Source organism: Gadus morhua, chromosome 13, assembly GCF_902167405.1.
Source record: "Gadus morhua chromosome 13, gadMor3.0, whole genome shotgun sequence".
Classification (NCBI taxonomy): domain Eukaryota; kingdom Metazoa; phylum Chordata; class Actinopteri; order Gadiformes; family Gadidae; genus Gadus; species Gadus morhua.
Window position 1 is genome coordinate 20,733,768 of NC_044060.1, and position 18,949 is coordinate 20,752,716.

The 18,949-nt window shown below is 47.3% G+C and overlaps 1 protein-coding gene across 4 annotated transcripts in view; it reads right to left on the reverse strand.

The window, feature by feature from the left end:
- Positions 1-8,153: 8,153 nt before the first annotated feature.
- The window catches only part of pdzrn3b (PDZ domain containing RING finger 3b), an 80,090-nt gene continuing 69,294 nt past the window's right edge, over positions 8,154-18,949 (reverse strand). For all 4 annotated transcript variants that reach the window (XM_030375009.1, XM_030375012.1, XM_030375010.1 and 1 more), the window contains 7 exons: positions 15,463-15,716; positions 14,106-14,193; positions 12,353-12,451; positions 11,645-11,707; positions 11,412-11,513; positions 11,026-11,142; positions 8,154-10,647 (listed from right to left, as the gene is read on the reverse strand). In XM_030375009.1, the coding sequence (XP_030230869.1) occupies positions 9,118-10,647; positions 11,026-11,142; positions 11,412-11,513; positions 11,645-11,707; positions 12,353-12,451; positions 14,106-14,193; positions 15,463-15,716 (2,253 nt within the window). In that variant the 3' untranslated portion in view covers positions 8,154-9,117. The remainder of the gene's footprint in view (positions 10,648-11,025; positions 11,143-11,411; positions 11,514-11,644; positions 11,708-12,352; positions 12,452-14,105; positions 14,194-15,462; positions 15,717-18,949) is intronic.

An 18,949-nucleotide genomic window follows, 5' to 3' on the forward strand; every position in this document is an offset into this window, starting at 1 on the left:
ACCACGACCCCAATTGTTGATATGGCACAATTTCCGTTGCTGCACAACAAGGAGTTCCAAACTCGAATTTCAACATATGATGAATTTCAAAGAGAGAACACAAGTATTTTCTATATCGGTCAAAATCGATGGACTGTCAGTTTGATTCCCCAAGGTCTCATTAGAATTAGATAGATTATCCAACACCTATTCCTCAATCATTCTGCCATTTCTACAGGCATCATCTACACACTGGGCTTTCGTGAATTGAGCAGTATAAAATGATTAATTGCAGGGGCAGGATAGTGTTTTATGACACCCAGTTTATTCTGGAAAAAGTTCTGGATTTGAATCCCAACGACTAGAGTATGTAAGCAGCCCTGAGCTTAAATCCTGACATAATGACATTTATGTAAATAAATTAACTGTAAGTCCCTTTAGATCCAATAAAATAAAAGATAAAAAAGTAGTACAATAGTAACTATCGGTTATTCAGCTCCAGAAGGCTGAGGAGGATAGTCACTTTAGGGAAGAACCTTAGGATCTGAGCAGCAGCAGTAGAGGCAGCAGAGAGTGAAGTGCTGCTGTCCTGCAAAAAGCCCACTCAGACCCTCCTCACCCCTCCAACGCCTGGCCGCTACAACCAATGACTGACACCCCTCTATGGTTTGTTCTCTAGGGCACCGACTTCTTTCTCCAAACCGTACAAGGGAGTGTCTGTGTTTGTATGGGTGATTAGGCTGGTTAGGTCTCACACAGTGCTGAAGGTAGGAGGCATCGTGAGAAATACCATGTCGTCCTATGAAATGCAAAAAGGGAGGCGTTTTGGGGGTGATGCACGACGCGGGGACGTGGGGCTGGACAGATGTCCTGCTGTACAGTCCAGGCGTCTTACACGCATCGCTTCTCTCACCTCATCTTGTCGCCTGTCCTGTCAGTTTGGCAGCCTGTCCATTCGTCTGTTATTTCTTCCTGGGAGATAACCATCGTTGATGTGGTCAGAAGCGTGTCCTTGTGTACATGTGTTGGTTCAGCAGCTGGATGAAATATTGTATTGTATTCCTCGAAGCTAGGTGACTCATATTGCAGAGGCAATCCAAACTCTGTGATGTGGAGGACGGACAATGGCTCCATGTTGGCGAGTGGGGTTGTGCTGCTGCCGTGTTCTCTCAGGGGTTGTTGAACGTTTACGGGAGGAGGTATAGTCGTACTGCAAAGATTTTCATGTAAGGGATGTGTTCATGTGTTATGTGAAAGTCATCAGTGTTTTGAGGTTGCACCCTGTGTATAGACCTGAGGCCTCAGCCAGGTTGAGTTCCCTCATAGTTAGATCAGGTTTCGCCCATCGAAACCCACTTAAAAGACATTCCGATGACCTCAGGTTTCTCTTTGTAGAAAGTCCCGTGCAAAGAGGTGTGTAACAGAAAATCTATTGTTCTTACTTATAGGATGATATAGTCCTTCTAAGGATGCTTAAGTAACAACGTCCTGGGTCCAAGTGCCCGCCCTGGACCAATGAGCTTTCACGGAACACTTTGGCAACTCAGGGCTCGATCAGCCTGTGGCCACTCTGTCTCATGACGTTCAGCGGACTTGGTTCAGACTACTCTGAGTGTTTTTAAAGCCATTTTAGGGGCAGCCTAGAACCTGCTCTCAGAAGAACGTTAAGGGGGGGGGGGGGGGGGGGTTGGGTATGCCAATAAAGATGCAATTAAAGCAATTGCATGTGGCTGGATACTGGCCCAGCAGGCTCTTTGCTGGGAGCTGGTAGCCATGGTGTACATATCATCGTATTATTGTATGAAAATCTACCAGGGGACTTTTATTGGATCCCCTTGAAACTAGGCTTTATTTCCTTCTTCCTAAATCTCATAAATGTCAAATGGACAAATGAGAGTGTTTGAAGGAGGGCAGTAAGGTTGCATTGATCTGCCTCTAGTTTGAGAGGACATAAAGGTGATGTGTAGCTGTCGAGAATGAGCCACAGCTCAATGGAGGGGAAATATGAGCCGCATTTCATTTACAGCACCGATGTAGCAACCTTATCCAAAGGTCTGATAACGGGCCTTCTCGAACTCTAAATCGATACAGGTAGGAAACAAGAGTTCCTTACCTCCACACACAACACACACCCACAGTCTTTCCAGAAATTAGTTTGGTAATTGGCCCACACTCTAAGAAGCAATCGATGCCATCGCAGATTTATACTGGAAGTACAGGGGAGACCTATTTCATTGTGAGAATCCACCCCCTTTCTTTGCCATTGTGTGGAATGAGGAAGATGTAGGGGATTATGATCTTCTGTTCGTTTTTAATCTATTCTTCTGGTGGACTTTAGAGAGATGCAATTAAACCCCTGAGAATGACCCATGAACAGACACTCATTGTAGCACATGACATTGCGGCTACTGCGTGCTGATATCCACCAGAGTTTATCCCAGTGATTGCTATGATGGATTTTCTTTCTTCTCATAATCACCGCCATTTGGAAGCGGGAATCAGCAGTCGGTGGAGTGGTCAAGTTCACACGTTGAGAATGAAATGAAAACTAATGCAAATGTATACGTTTCATTTAGTGGATGCTTTTATCCCAAGTGTTTTCCAACTGTGAGTGAATACATAGCAATCATGGAGGGACTGAGTTGTACTCGAACACTCTGGGGGTCTTCATTTCATGCTCGATTGAGCTTGACCATAAATGTATGCTTTCGCTGTAACATTGAAATGATAATAATAACTTGCTGATGAAAATCTTACTGATTACGAGTCGTAGTATTCCTTTCTCTCTAATTTGTGTCTTTCCACTCTCTCTCAAACACACACACACACACACACACACACACACACACACACACACACACACACACACACACACACACACACACACACACACACACTGAGACACAAAGGCACAGGATCACACCTAGTCCCACAGAGATACACAAAGACAAAGACACACTCATCGAGACAAACATACACACACAGAACAGAAGAGATACACAAAGAAAAACAAACACACACAAAAAGGAACACACAATTGTACACAGTAACACAAATGCGCGCACACACACACACACACACACATACATGATCACACCTAGACCCACAGAGATACACAAAGATAGAGAGACACACTCATCGAGACAAACATACACACACACATAAGAGATACACAAAGAAGCAAACACACACAAAAACAAACAAAGATACACAGTAACACAAATGCGCGCGCACACACACACACACACACACACACACACACACACACACTCACACACACACACACACACACACACACACACACAACACACACACACACACACACACACACACACACACACACACACACACACACACACTCCCAGCTCCTGTATGCCATAATGTCAGTGTCAAGGAGAGGCTGTTGGCCTCTGAAGCCTCTTCCCCAGGTCTGAATAACCACAGCGGAGGCGTTATGCCGGCCCTGGCCAGGTTCCCTACTCTACAGAGAACAGTCACAGCGTGGGATAAGTCTCATGTCTACTCGATAAAGCCTTCATCCTCAGTGGGTTGGATAAAGGACAACTGAATTCAGCGACGGACCAACCTGCCTACTGTTGTTGATCCAGCCTCATGACAGGAAGCCTAGGAAGCCTGTACCGCCATTGTGCGTCCAATGGAACCACTGAAGCAGTTGATGTTGTGGTTAGCAATGCTACACACTTTTCTTTGACCAGACAAGGGACCGGTGGGACATAAAGCTACAGACAACAGCAGATTTGAAATATTAAAAAAAAATATTTTGAAGAATGGGAAATTATTTAAGATTGCATTTCAAATCTCCAAGATAATTAGACAAAAATTCAAGCCAAATTTAATGCTACTAAATGTTTTGAAAAGGTAAAATCTCTCTAGGATAATGGAAATCAATTTCAAGATAGAGATACAAGCTATCTGTTCAATAGCAGGTTCTTGGCCAGCACTGACCACAGCCTATGGCTGTTCTCTGGGACATGTTGTATCCACTGGGAGCTGGGGAGGTGTTGGAGGAATGAGGCCTCGCACCCCCACCCCTCCTCCCACATCCCGCCCTTTTCTCTCTTCTTTTTTTGTGTGTTTTCGTTTGCCTCTCGCCGCTCGCTAACCAAAGGCTATGGCGTGGAATGTGTGGACGGGATAAACACGCTGGCAGCCAATAAATCCCCAGAGCGGAGGACGGAAGGCCGGGGTGCTCCGTGTGATCCGACCCAGCAGCCATACCAGCTCTGGGGACCCTGTGGGAAACAGGGGGGGGGGGGGGAGGTACCTGGGGGCTGGGGGGGTGGGTAGGGCGGTAGAGGATGGTCCACCCCCTGAGTTACGGCCCCTGCCAGGGGAACCGAGCAGAAAGAAGCCAGCATGACCTTTGACCCTAATGGGACCGCGCTAAGTTCAAGGGTCAAATACTTAGTCAGAGACATTTTTGTTTGTGGCATTCAGCGATTCACTGACCCATTGGGTGCAGGGGGAGGGTTAATTTGCCATACTTTATTATAGGCATTATTATAGGAACACCTGACGTTAAAGGGGGTAACTTTATTTAGTTGGACTAGTTTGCCAAGAAATGTCTCTGATACATTCCGGTGTAATACTCAACTTAAAAAGTTGAGTATTTAGTTTGAAATAAGATATTTATCATATGGACTTAAAAGCAATTCAAAATGTGATCCCTCCTTTTTATTTGGAAGATAAGATACTGTAAACACTTCCTATCGGTAAAATGTGTTTCTCCCTCTGGGTGCTGAGCTTCGTTGGGATGGGAGGTACCTGGTTACCGACCCAGGATCCAGAATACTATTACTATGTCACAGTGAGTGAAACGAGGATCATTTGGGGGGTCCGTACCTCAGTCCTTCATCACCAGTCACCGATACCTGTGGTGATCCCTTTCACATGCTCTGAGCTAACAGGATGAGCTTGACCTAGCGTTTCCGCATGACCTCACACACACACACACACACACACACACACACACACACACACACACACACACACACACACACACACACACACACACACACACACACACACACACACACATCATTCATTACACCCATCATTAATGACAGCCATGTCAGCTAATTGAAATCCTGCACTGAAACGAGTCAAGGGGGAAAAGAAAAAGTAAAGTCAAAGTAAATATTTGTGCTTTTACAAGAACGACGGATTCAGATTTCGCACTATCCCCCCCCTGACTAACCCAACCACCCCCACACAAAACCAACAAGCATTATGTTTGGGAAGAGGACGAAAAATAAACTTTCATCCTAGATACACCACTACAATATGAAGTGTAATGAAGTACAATTCATCTTACACTTGTCCGTTCTCAATGCCGGGGCTGTCGTCTTGTTTTAAAACGTGTCTGCATTTCAAAGCCTCTCAGAGCAGCGCGAGAAAGCGTGGGACAAGCAAATTCCTGTCATATCTAATCTTCCCAACATATCTTTCATACTCTCTTCTCTCCCTCTCTCACACACACACACACACACACACACACACACACACACACACACACACACACACACACACACACACACACACACACACACACACACACACACACGTCTTTCGTCATTGTAACGCGCGCTCCGCTGCTTCATCTTATGCTTGTCATAAATCAGAATGAGACGTTGATTCTTTTTTATTATTCAATTTATGTATGCATGCGTGTGATACATTAGGTTGGGTTAGCATGCGCGCCTCTCATCCATCCTGGCTGTCAACACGGATGAGATGTTGGCGGGAAAACTAACATGTCTCGGGATAGAGGTTACTTTGCCTACTCTAGACTGAATCAAGTCTGTTCTCGTCTTAACGGAGACGAGGAGGAGTTGGTTGTTTACAAAACCTTTATCAACCTAAAGTTCATAAAAAGATTATGTTTTGGGGTGAGGAGTTGAACAGAAGATGGACAAAAATGTAGACCAAACTTATATCAGCCACTCATACTTGCTGTGATCCACGACTGATATCCTTGCACACTGAGGTTATAACAAAAACTTAACAAAATATATTTTGATGAAGTTATGCTCAAGATCTAATAATGAATGCATCTTAAAAGCATTGGACTTTGAGTTTGCTGCATTTTATTCAGAAAAGCAACCCTGGTCAATATGGTGAATACTGTTGGAAATTAGCTAAACATGCAAATGTCCCATTTCAAACCAAAGGATGTCTAATAGTATGAACATGATCCACGGCATTGCCTCATATCTTTCCACTGATGTTAAAATATGCCCAAATACAGCAGCATACGTTCAGCATATCTGTGTGTGTAGCCAGCAGCTTGTGCGGTTTCATCTACAAGTCTTCAGTCAGAAAACGACTTCTGCAGGTAGCTGAGACACACATTCGATCATCCTGTGACGACGGCCAGTGAAAGGATTGATTGTTTTAGATGAGGGAATTTGCATTGCTGTGGCAAAAGTTGTGTTTACGAATCTTGCTCCAAATTGTTCAAGACTGAAATGAAGACAAATCAACGACAACAATATACCATCACCTAAAGGCAATTAGTTTGAGTTCAGGGCTCCGTTATGGGCTAACGTTATGGTGACTTCACAACAATGCCATTCATGAAGCGACCCCAATCAATCCTAAACGTCTATTTCACAAGATTCCAATGTTACGTTTGCTTATGCAGAACTGCAATACCACCATTGCAACAAAGGCTTTGTCCTGACATGGTCTTTTGTACCTCTTGGGGATAAGCCAGAGCTAGTGAGGTGTGCAGGCTAACCGATAGAGAGCTGTCCGTGCACTTGGGACAAGGAGAGAATAAAAAGCCGCAGCAGTTGATCAGGCGCGGCGGCCTCCTCTTCATGGGGGATAAAACCAAGCTAACGCGGCAGAGAGAGGAGCCTCTTCCTTATCACTTAATGGATGAGAGCACTGGAATGTCAGCCCCTTCTCCCTGCTGACATTTAAAACAGATGAGTCCCTCTCTCTGGGTCTGACCCACGAGGCTCGCTCGGCCCAGCGAGGAGAAGGCCAGACTCTAGACAGAGATATTACAGAGAAACATGGTTCTTACATTGAGTCAGGGAGCAGGCCGTTTTATCCTAAGCGACTTCAGAATGAATCTAAAGTGACTATGTCTATATATAGCCGCTGTGTAAACGTGTTCAACTCGTCGCTCTCACACAATTGTTGGTGGGGGACATTCCTGACTTGAATGGCAAAAGTTTTTTTTTTGCTTCTCTTTTCTTTCATTCTTTTCTGTTTTTCCTAGCTAGGCCATATTGTTATCTCCCAGTTTAAGAGTGTGTCCAGGGGATTTTACTCGACACATAAATCACAGGCGCCTTGGGTTTCAGCCGGGGTCCTAAAGAGAAGTAATCAATTATCCCTGGAGGAGACATAGAGGAAGAGGCAGAGCTCGCAACCCTGGCTACTCTCATTATCATAATGATACCACCCCACCCTCTCTCCCTTCCCAATGATGTACCACTCCTCCACGCACACAAACATGGAGCCCCCCCCGCACATTAAAATGTAAACACTTGATAAGGAAAACACGCTACCTTGCATGTTGATTACGTTGTTACTGTGTTAGTTGAGTAATATATCATCTACTGTCATTCCAACTGTGGTTTTTGAATGGTCCAGTTACCGACCGTGTATGGCTTAGAGAAAGGCTGTTTAATTCAACTGATTAGGCAGATTTTTAAAATGTATAGCCCTATCGCCTGCATGCCCTGACAACAGACACATAGAATTTGTATTCTGGAGAAAGCAGGTCACATTGGGGTTCTGTTCAAGTCTCAAAGCATGAAAGTAAAACCTGTACATCTGCGATTTATATTCTTACTCTCACACTACTGCGAGTGTGAGAGTTTGCAAGGTTGAATACAAATTACCATGAACAATGCAAGTTTTGTAATTTTGCGTTAGAACCTGTTTAAAAGACAAGTCAAGAATGAATGAAAACTTTAATAGAATCAATGAATCTGTTGGGCTTTTACGAGGCTTTCAATCTGTCTAGTAAATGTCTAGTAACTGTCCAACCAGTGCCGTATAGTTTAGCCACTTAAAGTTAAGACATTACACACATTCACACTCAAAGGAGACCTCCATTATGTCAGCCCCATTTCTATTCCATGCTGCCACGATCTACCATGCTCCCATTGTAATAACACATAACAACACCTCCAACGTGTGAAAGCTCATCGTATATAAAACAATAATTTATTATTTCTCTCATTTTACAGGACAGCAAAAAAGGTTGGCTAACTAAAGGATTCGTTAAGCTGTTTTTTTCGCCCGATATATGTGTAGCCCCTACGAAATCAAGAAGTGACTACGATGTGCATTAACAATAAAAGATAAACAGAGATAACTCATGTTTAAGACAAGACAGGAGGAATGTGCTCCCCGACCTACAAGGACACAACTATAATGGCGGATATTTGTTGTTGAAAGTATATGTAACAGATGGAATACAACTGGTTGTCAAACATTTACAAAATAACAGCGCCATTGGCCATGGTGTTCTATAACAGTCAAAAACCCGACTTTTGTATTTTTGCACTTTTTTATTTACAAATTCCTATTGAAATAATTAATTGTTAGACCTTGCAAGAAAATAGCATTGTATTTCTCAAAACATTACATTATGCACCTCAGTAAAATACTGTTGAAGGATAACTGCCAAGCCAAAAATAAAATAAAAAACGTGTAAATGTTGGCTTTACATATATATATTTTAAACGGCACACGGTCCGCGTCACTTCCTTTCAAAACTTGAATATTGCATTTTGATCCAATAATATTCAAAAGAGCAAGTGCAAAGGTAGAAAAGATTATTGTAAGCATTTTTTAGATATTCTGCAAAGGCGGCCTTACATCCATGTCAGTGACGCCGCGTCCAACACCCCAACAACGGAACACCTCAGCGAAACGCCCCAAGACCATTGTGGCAGCTCCTCAGTTCCTTCAAGAAAAAAGGCTCTTCTCGGTTCGTTTTTTACAAAGCCCACGACGAATAGAGGTGGGAACCCCCACTCTCCCCCCCAGCGAGTGTTCTATCTACAGTACATTACATTTCCGTCAGCATATAATACAACCCCACCCTACCCCCGACCCATCACCCAAACCAGCCTGGCGGGCCTGGGGAGCTCAGACGGTGGTCACCGACAGGATCGAGTTGTACACCCGGGTGCCCTCCGGAGACTTGCTCCCGTGGGTCAGCAGTTCTTGGATGGTCATCCAGTTGTCGAAGATCTTCTTGTTCCTCTTCTTGCTCATCTTCTTGTGGCTCAGCTCGATGATGTTGGGCTCCTTGCCGTCCTCCGCCGCCGACTGCTCCTTCAGGCAGTCGGCGCGGCTCTGCTTCATGAACTCGCGCCGCTGCCGCTGCTCCTTGGAGCGCACCGCGTGCTGCTTGCGCTCCTCCTTGCTCCAGTAGCGCCCCATCTTCAGCTCGCTGGCCGCGTCGTCGTCCGTGGTCATGCCGCCGCTGCGCTCCTCACGGATGCGGAGCGCCCGCTCCCGCAGCAGTTTGTCGCGCACCGGCCGCTTGGTGATGTAGCGGGTGCCGTCGCTCCGGATCTTCACCTTCCACTCCATCTTGGCCCCCGGCTCGTCGGCGTCGCCTGCCGCGATGGGGCACATGCTCACCAGGCTCATCTGGCTCTGGGCGTACTCCACCGCCGACTTCTGCTGGATCAGCTGCATGTAGCTCTGGTAGTGCTGCGCGTGGGCGGGGATGTGGGCGTGCTTGTAGGGCGAGCGCGGGTTGGGCGGCAGAGAGCCCCGCCCGGCCTTGCTGCTCTCGCCCGGTTTCCTCTCCTTGGCCTCCGCCTCGGGGCCTTCCTCCGGGTCCTTGGCCGAGGCCCTGCTGCCCCCGCCGGTGCCACCGGCCTCCTGCACCAGGGACAGATGGGGCTTGAGGACCATGCCACCGGAGCCCGACACCCCGGCCTGGTCCTCGGCGCCGAGCCGCCGCAGGGAGTTGTCCGGGGACAGCTCCAGGGTGAGCGGCGTGCTGCGGCAGCTCTCCCCGGTGTTGTAGGCGCTGCTGCTGTCCTTGTCCGACTTCTCGGGCAGCTCCGTGATGTCGGAGAGCTCGTGGCGGTGCGCGTCGATGCTGGTGTTGTAGTTGTGGAAGCCGCCGTTGTGCAGCATCCAGGAGTCGCGGTACTGCTCCCGCAGCTGCTGCATCTTGTGGGCGCGCACAATGTTCAGGCACTCCAGCTCGATGCTGCGCAGCTCCTCGTTCAGCAGCTCCAGCTCCTTGTCCATGCACTCGGGCTCTGGGCCCGGCCCGCCGGCCCCGGGGCTCCCCGGGCAGTACAGGGCCCCCGAGGAGCCGCTGGCCTGGCACTTGAGCTCCAGGAGCTCCCGGAAGCGCTCGCACTCATCGGCGGGGATCCCCAGGAAGTCGGCGTCGGCGTAGTCGCCGGAGATGAAGGACTCGCCGCTGAAGGGCAAGTCGGCGCTGCCCAGGGTGTCCTGGCTGTAGGTGAGCTGGCGGCAGCTGGCCAGCGTGTTGGAGGCCGTGGTGTGGTCGTCGCCCAGGTTCTCCTGCTCCGAGCTCTCGTCGTTGCGGGTGCTCTCGTCCGTGCGGCCCACGCCGCTGTCCTTCTCGTGGTGGTTGGACAGCAGCGTGGCCGTGTCCGTGGTGCCGCCGTCCTCCTCGTGCTTCTTCTGGAACGGCAGGGGAGCGAGGACATCGGATCAGGAACACAGTTTACCACGGTGGGTATTCACAATAACTGCACCTTACACTTAACACATACTGATAGTCTAGTAGTGATGATAAAGCAGCTGAGGCTGAGAAGTTGATGAATCAAGGAGAAGGTTGCCTCTTTCAACCAAAATAAGAACTGCTAAACATGATAGGTGAATTGAGATAAACAATGTTATGCATGACCTGGTCCTAAGAGGGAAAAGGATAACATCATCCTTTTCCTTTGGTTCCCTATTGGGATATCAACACATTATTACAAGGAAGTCCACTACGATAATTGACACAGGCCGGCCTTTCGGGGGGCTGATGGGTGGGTTCCGGTGCGTTCTGCGTACCTGCTGCAGCATGCTGGCCGTGTACTGCATGGCGTGGTGGTGCTGCTGCTCCAACATGTCCATATGGAACTCGTCCAGGAAGTCGTTTCGGACGTCGTCCATCCAGCCTTCGTCCAGCTGACACACAGTTTGGGGAACCCGCGTATGTGTTACAAGCTTATCATACACTGCACTTCTTGAAACCCCCACGAATTGTGACTTTTCTTTGTTCAAGGTCTGAAATTGATTCGCTCTCACGAGCCATTTCTAAATATCTGCCCCGTAGAGACATCCCATGTTGTCCCAGATGTATGCTGGATAGATCAAGCTACACGCCTCCCCGTTGGACTGTACCACCTGGTAGGTGGTTTGAGGTGAACTCGTCAGAGTAACTTCCTTATAACTACCTGGATTTCAGGTCTTGCTACGAGCAGACAGATGTTCTGGTTCTCCTCGCTGGTCAGCATACCCACGGCCTCATCCCGGTTCTGGATCTCCACACCGTTGATCTGGACGCACACACACACACACAGAGCGATGAGTTTCAAACCTCTTTGCAGCTTAGCCCCACAACACTTCCAACAATTCCCCCTCCTCAGAGTCGAAGCTTGACTGTATTCAGCTGCTGGTGGGACCTTACCTGGATGATTCTATCTCCTTCTCTCATTCTGCCATCCTTTGCAGCAATGCTGTTGGGGTCAATCTGTGGTGAACAGAGAGATGCAGGAAACCAGAGGGTTACCAACTGAACAGTCTCATAAATCAGACTCTATATTAACATCAACCTGATGACAGACCAGCTCCGATCTGGCTGGTTCTGTCTGACTTCTGGATCCGAGATTATGGACTGACGACTTTGTAGCTTAGAGTTGCCTCTACATACTACGATACAATTTTCACTGCTAGTCTCTTTGTTTAAATGTGCATTTATACACAGCATAATTTTTAATGTTTATGCTGTTACTTTTGTTTGCCCTGTTTGTTATGTTTGTCTTTAATACTAATAATAATAAATCTTGTTTTTTGTTTACAGCGCTTTTCTTAGTACTCAAAGACGCTTTAGAAAAAAGGAATACATACAGACAGTACAGACACTCAAACAAAATGCAAATAACAACACTACAACAATAGACAATACATTAAGAGAGGGAGGTAATTCCAGAATTTACTTTAGCATATTCTTTTGTTTTCATTTGCACTTTGTATTTTTATTGTATAGTATCTTATCCTGTGTTTTCAGCTTCTGCTGGGCTGTGGTAACAAAGGAATTCCACCTCCGGGGGATTAATAAAGTTGTTATCTATCTATCCATCTAGTCAGTCTTTGAGTTCCTGAGACAAACTGTTACCTCGCTGACGTAGATCCCGGTCTCATCCTCGTCATCTGTCCTGTAGCAGATCGTCAGCCCCAGCTTGTCCTGAGTGTTGGCTCTGTATAAGTCCACCTCCTGAAACACAAACAACCAAGCAAAAACTCAACAAAACAACAACACCGCACAACACAAACCCAGGTAACACCACCACACACACAGCCACGTATTTCAGTCTTCTCCAAAATGCGCGCGGGTGGACATCTACGTCGGGCGCCGGGGAGAAGCTCCATGCAGAGAGATGGGATCAGAGCGCAGCGGGGCGCCATCCGTCATCGTAATGAGCCTATCAGCCGTACGGCGTGCTGTTAGCCGCCATGTCTCTCAGTAGGAGCCCAGAGTGACAGCGCCAGCGAGGAAGCACCGGTACCACAGACAGAAGCCCGGGCCCATTTGTCTCCTGTCAACACACCTGTAATCTGGGGCCCACAGACGTAGACACAACGCAGCTGGGTGTTCAGGGGTCAACAGAGGGGGCTTGGAGAGGGCTAAATAGGCTAACAATATCCCACACCGCTGAAAGTTTCCAAAGGGGAGGTGAGGACACGTAAAATGAAGTAACTCATCACAATAATTCAATTTGTTTATATTCCAAAAAGGTTTAGAAGATTTGTGTCGTTTGTAATGATGTTTATTTGTTTGAAGTTGACCCACAGTGCATCTTTGGGGCATTCCAAGTTGGCCATACATATCTGCAGGCTGCTTTCGAGACCAGCGTGAGACTCTGTGCACTGCCGTGCAAGCTGTTTAAATGTTGCATAATGGTATTATGCTAATCAACCCCGCTACGGTCTGGTACAGAGGGTCACCGATCTGGGAGGAACAACATCTAACGAGGAAATACCACCCTTAAAACAAAGTGGCTGCTTGTTGAGGGAATAGGGAAGTTATTAAGGACACATTGGAACTGATGAAGCTTTCTAAAGGGGAGATAAACAAGCAAACATCTGCTGGGTCTCTGCAACCATGGCCGGCCTCCTCATTGATCAGTGTCCCAGAGATGGAGTGTCTCCAAACAAGAGCAGTGGGTGAGGGCCAAAGGCCAGTGACGGCGTTCCCTTCTACAGAGCATCTGCCCTTGGCTCATCTAACTCCACTTATCTCCTTAAAGCAACAATGACTCCCGGACGCATATTGATAAGCAGTGGTGGGGGAGAGGGGGGGGTTATCAGAGGTCAGCTGAGGAAGAGATTGGCGCCCAACGTGGTTGCCATCTCTAGGATGCAATCCTCCACCTCGTCTGCTTGGGGTTAACGTGCGTCATGAGATCCATCACCGATGCCCCAACCAGCAGCTAAATTATCCAGCGAGGGAACTCATCTCAGCCGCTAACGGGATGAGAGCCCCTCCCCCACCTCTGGTAGACGATGTCACTAATAATGAGTAACGATGGCACCGTTGCACATCGGCTGGAATAAGCGATTCCTCTTGGTTCCTGTCCGGCCTACATCTCCTGCTCGGTCTTATGGTTGCAGTAGGGAGGTAGGGGCTGAGGCTCGGGGCTTCAGAGTCATTAATAATTGTGATTTATCAAGAGGACAGAACTCAGCAGTGACCAGAAAGGCTGTTGGGCTTGGGACATAGCGGCGCGGCTAGCTCCAGGATAGGCCATGGCAGCTTTGTTATCTTGTATTGGCTGCTCTTATTAGGAAGACATATGGTGTCCCGTGAAGAGACAGTGAGGGAGAGGGAGAGATGGAAAGGGTGAGGAAAAGAATGGAAATCAATTTACCTCGTATTCCAACTCTTCTCGTTCTATTTCCTGGTGCATGCCCTCGAGGAAGTCATTGGGGTCAAAATATGCACGTCCAGTAGGATGCCTAGGAAAAGGACAGAGAAACGGGTAAGATACAGGATATACAATGAATATTTACTATTATAGTATATAAGTATTGAATTAATAAGTGCTGAATTCATATGTGTTATGAGTGGTACAGCAAATCTTTGCAGAACAGACAAGGAAATTTAGAAAGTCCATTACTGTCAATCTGGAATCAGTTTTACCTCTTAATTGAAAATGAAATGAAAACGAACAGTGTCATAAGTGCTCATTGAAGATGCGGGCTAGGTAATAGGAAAATTAACATTTTGTGTAATAATTTGACTCCGAAAAATCTATTAAATAAAGGTTAATTGACGATTGAGGAGTAGGAGCCTGCACACTTCTCTGGCGGGCTCTTGGGGCTGTAAAACGTGGTAGAAACAATAGAGAAGTAGTTTCCAGTCGGAATGCAAATCCAAATGAACAGATGCGTTTAAATGTTTGAATGACAGTGCCCCAAGGGGACCCCATCTTCTCCAGGTGGAACCCGTTCGCTGAACCACACACCGTCTGGAATGACTACATTAATACAGATTGAGCGTCACGATCCTCGGTGTTCATGATGGGGCAAATTACGGTTTAAATTGGTCGACTTAAATGTAAATGTAAATTGACTGCATTTATATAGCGCATTTCTAACCATTGACCACCCAAAAATCTTTACAATATTGCCTCACATTCACACACCAACAGCGGAGTCAACCATGCAAGGCGACAGCCAGCTCGACACTCAGCTAGGAGGAGCCGGGGATCGAACCAACAACCTTCAGGTTACCAGCCAACATGCTCTACCTCCGGAGCTACTGCCACCCCTAACTTAAAGCAGATCATTTCAAATCAGCCCCTATTTCGGCAAACCATCTGTGTGTCGTTTGATCATGGCTTTTTTTTTTGTCTTGTAAAGTTTTTGTGAGTGCTGGCAGAACGATGTAGTACACAGTTCAACTAATGAAGAAATTCCAGTGGTTCAAGGGTGCTTCTTATCTACATTGAGGGAAATGTGTGCTAACAAACATGTTTTGTAAACCATGTTGTGAATTAAGATTGTGAAAATGGTGCTTGAGGAATAAGATGGGGCCAGTTACCCTTGCTTATTTCTTTTGAACAATCTCATTTCACTGGAATACAAAGCAGGGCAATTGAAATATTTCCTTCTATAATTATTGATCACTACAACCACAAGCTGTTGGTTGTGTTTGTTTCTGGTCATGTATCAGCTTGTATACAAAAACGACTTGAACTGCCCTAATACCCAGCTGCCACTCACTCCTCGGGCAGCAGGTACGGCTCCAGCGAGGGCAGGGTCGGACTGGAGACGGGCATCTTCGAGAGAGCCATGATCTCCTGGAAGGTGATGTCCGTCTGGGTGCTGATGTCCGTCAGCTGGGCGTCGGCCCCCCCGCCGGCCAGCTTTGGCCGGGGCGCACGGCGCAGGACCTGCACCATGATGGGCTCCTTGGCCGTGCGGAAGGCCTCCACCGCCTGGTCGTGGGTGGCCTTGGACAGGTCCTTCCCGTTCAGCTGGAGAGGGCAGAGAGACAGACAATACAATTTAGACATTCGATGAACAGTGCAGAAGAAGGAGTGTGTGGTGAAACAAGGCGCTGTTTGATAGTTTGGTGGAGAGGAGAAAAGGGCTTTGGCTGGTTGCTTGGATTTCCACACTCATGGTGTTCACACACAGTAAAACACACACACACACACACCAAATCACACATACACACTCCACATTTTCTGGGTGTAAAACATGGCATTTCTGCTTTGACTTTATGCGTAACAAGCTTTACATTTCTCAGCACTTTGCTTCTAAACAGCCAATTATTGCAATCTCCTGAGATTAAACCGTTAAGCGTTTTTAACAATTTACAATGCAGACGCAACGTTCCTTTTGAAAAGTTAATCGTGCCAGCCGTTGGTATTTTTCATCGGGTCGCCGTCGGAGCAAGTGGAACAGGCGTTTAATCAGAGGGAGTCTTTAATTAAACGAGGTCATTAGCAGAGGGCGCGGGGCGCACCGCTCATTGAGTCAACTAATTTAGCCAAGTCGTTCCTCATCACAGGGAACATCTGACCTCCCTCCGGAGACTGGAGCAAGCACACGGGTTAACCTGGGCAGATTCATTTAAACAAAAAAAAGAACCAGCATGTCACGGAATAAGAGCCCTAATTAAGTTTGGTGTGATCACTTTAGTCCACCGTGAACTGACGTCAAAGGAGGGCACACGACGTGGAAGTACTTTGATCTCGGGTAACACAGAAGTCAGAGCCAATGAGATGTAGAAAATAAGGCCTTTTTAATGTCGACTCCTGGTGGAAAGCCCCTAAACCTTCAGAAAAGGGGTGGAAGAGTGTATGGGTGCTACGGTGTAGGACAACCAGCCAAAAGATACTGCGTTCAACCCCCAATGTCTGACACCTAAAGGCATCCCAGAGCAATATTCTTCACTTAGTCCTGGATCTGAAATCTGATGGCACTTAGGATAAAAGCATCTGCTTAATAACTTTACAGAAAATGTTAGGAAATCAAACGCTAAGCCGGTACACTTGGATGTGAAGCGTTACACTGAGAGGCTAATAATAGGTGCACCGTGGCCTCAACCCTGTGTGAGCAACATGGCAACCTGAGAAGCTACAAGTACTGTCTGGCTCACCAGGGGTTTCCCTTCATGGGTTGCCATGTATAGGATACCTGCATGAGAGATTTGATACTACTTATAAGCCCCATATCCACTCTGTAGGTCTATTAGTGCTCGTCAATACTCTTTCCTATCCTTTCTCCGCACCCCCTCGAATTGGAGCGAACACGCTAGACTCAGGATGTCTCAGGATTAGCGCCCTCTGATTTGCCGCCGACGGCTTGATCTCTGTGCCTCTGGCAGTGGTTGTATTCATTCAGATTCACATTGTAGCGGTGAAGTACCTTACGGGGCTTGTAACTCGGCTTATGGGAGCCAACCGCGATATCTAACCACCTCGGGGGTCTTGTGATATGCTTGTATTAACTACCCCACTCAGGTGGGGGGAAAGAAAAGGAGGACTCCACATTATCTCAAAGGAGTGTCAACAGACCTTGTCATGCACACACAATGCTTTTTAGTGTGTGTGGTATGATGTGTGAGAGTCTCTGTTCACATCTGCAAAAGGGAGGGACGAAGGACCAGGAGATGACTTTAATTTGAAGTCTGGATAGGTTATGTGTGGAGAGGATTAAAAACCAGGCCTGACCCTCACGGATAATTGGATCATCTGAAACGGCCTTCACTTCTACGTCCCCTACAACAAAACTTAATAGCTTCTCCCCTTGCAATCTGCTTTGAATAATTGAACACTGAAAAGGGAGGCCATTTTTTAAGCTTTTACCGAAGCAGTCTGTACCAAAGGGAACCAAGAAGTGAATTATTAAACTGACCGGTCAGAAAAATTGGTTTAAGTCGCATGAGGGAAATGCAAAGACTTTCTTTGAACAAATTATGCAATATCGTTTTTTCAAACGATGAAGCGTGGAGTAAAAAAAGAAAAAAAATCAAATAGCAGAACGACCCCTCAGGTGTCCAACCAAATCATCTTTTTTTGAACATTATTACAAAATAAGCCTTCAAATAGTAACAGTAAGCCTGCGGAAAAAAAGTTGCTTGGCCCGGTCGCCATTAACCGAACGCTGTGATGTCACACATCAGCTGCTGGGAACACAAGTGCCTTTGTGTTTCCTTCTCCTGTCCCTTCTCCTCGCTGGCTCGCTCACATGATACCTAGCTGCCAGGAATCCAGAGGGCCGCTCGGAGGCTGCAACCCCAAAGACAAAGCCTCCTCCCCTTTTCTTGGAAAGCCTTAAGCACTCTGCCTCTGTGCCTTCAATAGGGGAAGTGTCCCTCCGGCCAGGGGGGGAGGGGGGTTGGGGGGTACGGCGGGGGTATGGGGACGGTTAGCGGGGTTCCCCCCACAGCCTCTATTCACAAGAGCTCCAGCACCTCTGACTCGACCCAGCACACTGGGAAAAAACACTCAACCTTCACCCGACACAATGCACCCCGCTGGTTCCGAAACCACCAACTTCCCCCCCCTCCCCTCCTACAAGCCTGAAGCCCTGAGCACATCAGAACCAACAGTCATTTTATTTTCCCCCCTTTTCCAGATACATGTTAACAATAGCATGCAGCGCAATGGGGGGGGGGGGGGGTAGTTGATGACTCCATCGGTTCTGGAATCAGCCCTGTATTCCACAGAGGGGGAACTGGCAGCTGTTTGAAGTTCTGAACGTACGAACAGGCGAGACAAGCGGCCGTGTTAACACATCCACACGCCAGTCCCTTTGAGACTATGATTGACACCCAGGAATTACTCTGCCAACCTTTGCCTCGTCCCTCGGGGAGGGGAATCCTTGCTAAATCCATTTTTAATGGCGAGAGGCCGACAGGGTCCTACTTAAAGGAATATTAATGAGCTCTGTATCACATGTCTGGAGTGTCTGGCAGAAACCGAGAGGGGGGGGGCGGGGGGGGGGGGGGGGGTTTACACAGCTGTGACTTCGTTATCCGGGGGCTGTGTTATTTCATTATCAAATATCACATTTGATGTCTGGAGCTGTGAAACGGTGGGCTGTTTTATTTCCTGTGTACGGCTTAGCTGCGAGCGATAGGGAGCGTTGCAGGAGTTCAGCTGTTCCCGGCTACATTCATGCCATGGGTACGTCAGTCTCTTTCCCTCTGGGTAATGTCTGAGTGACAGTAATGTCTCCGTCGCTGACCTGCCCTTAT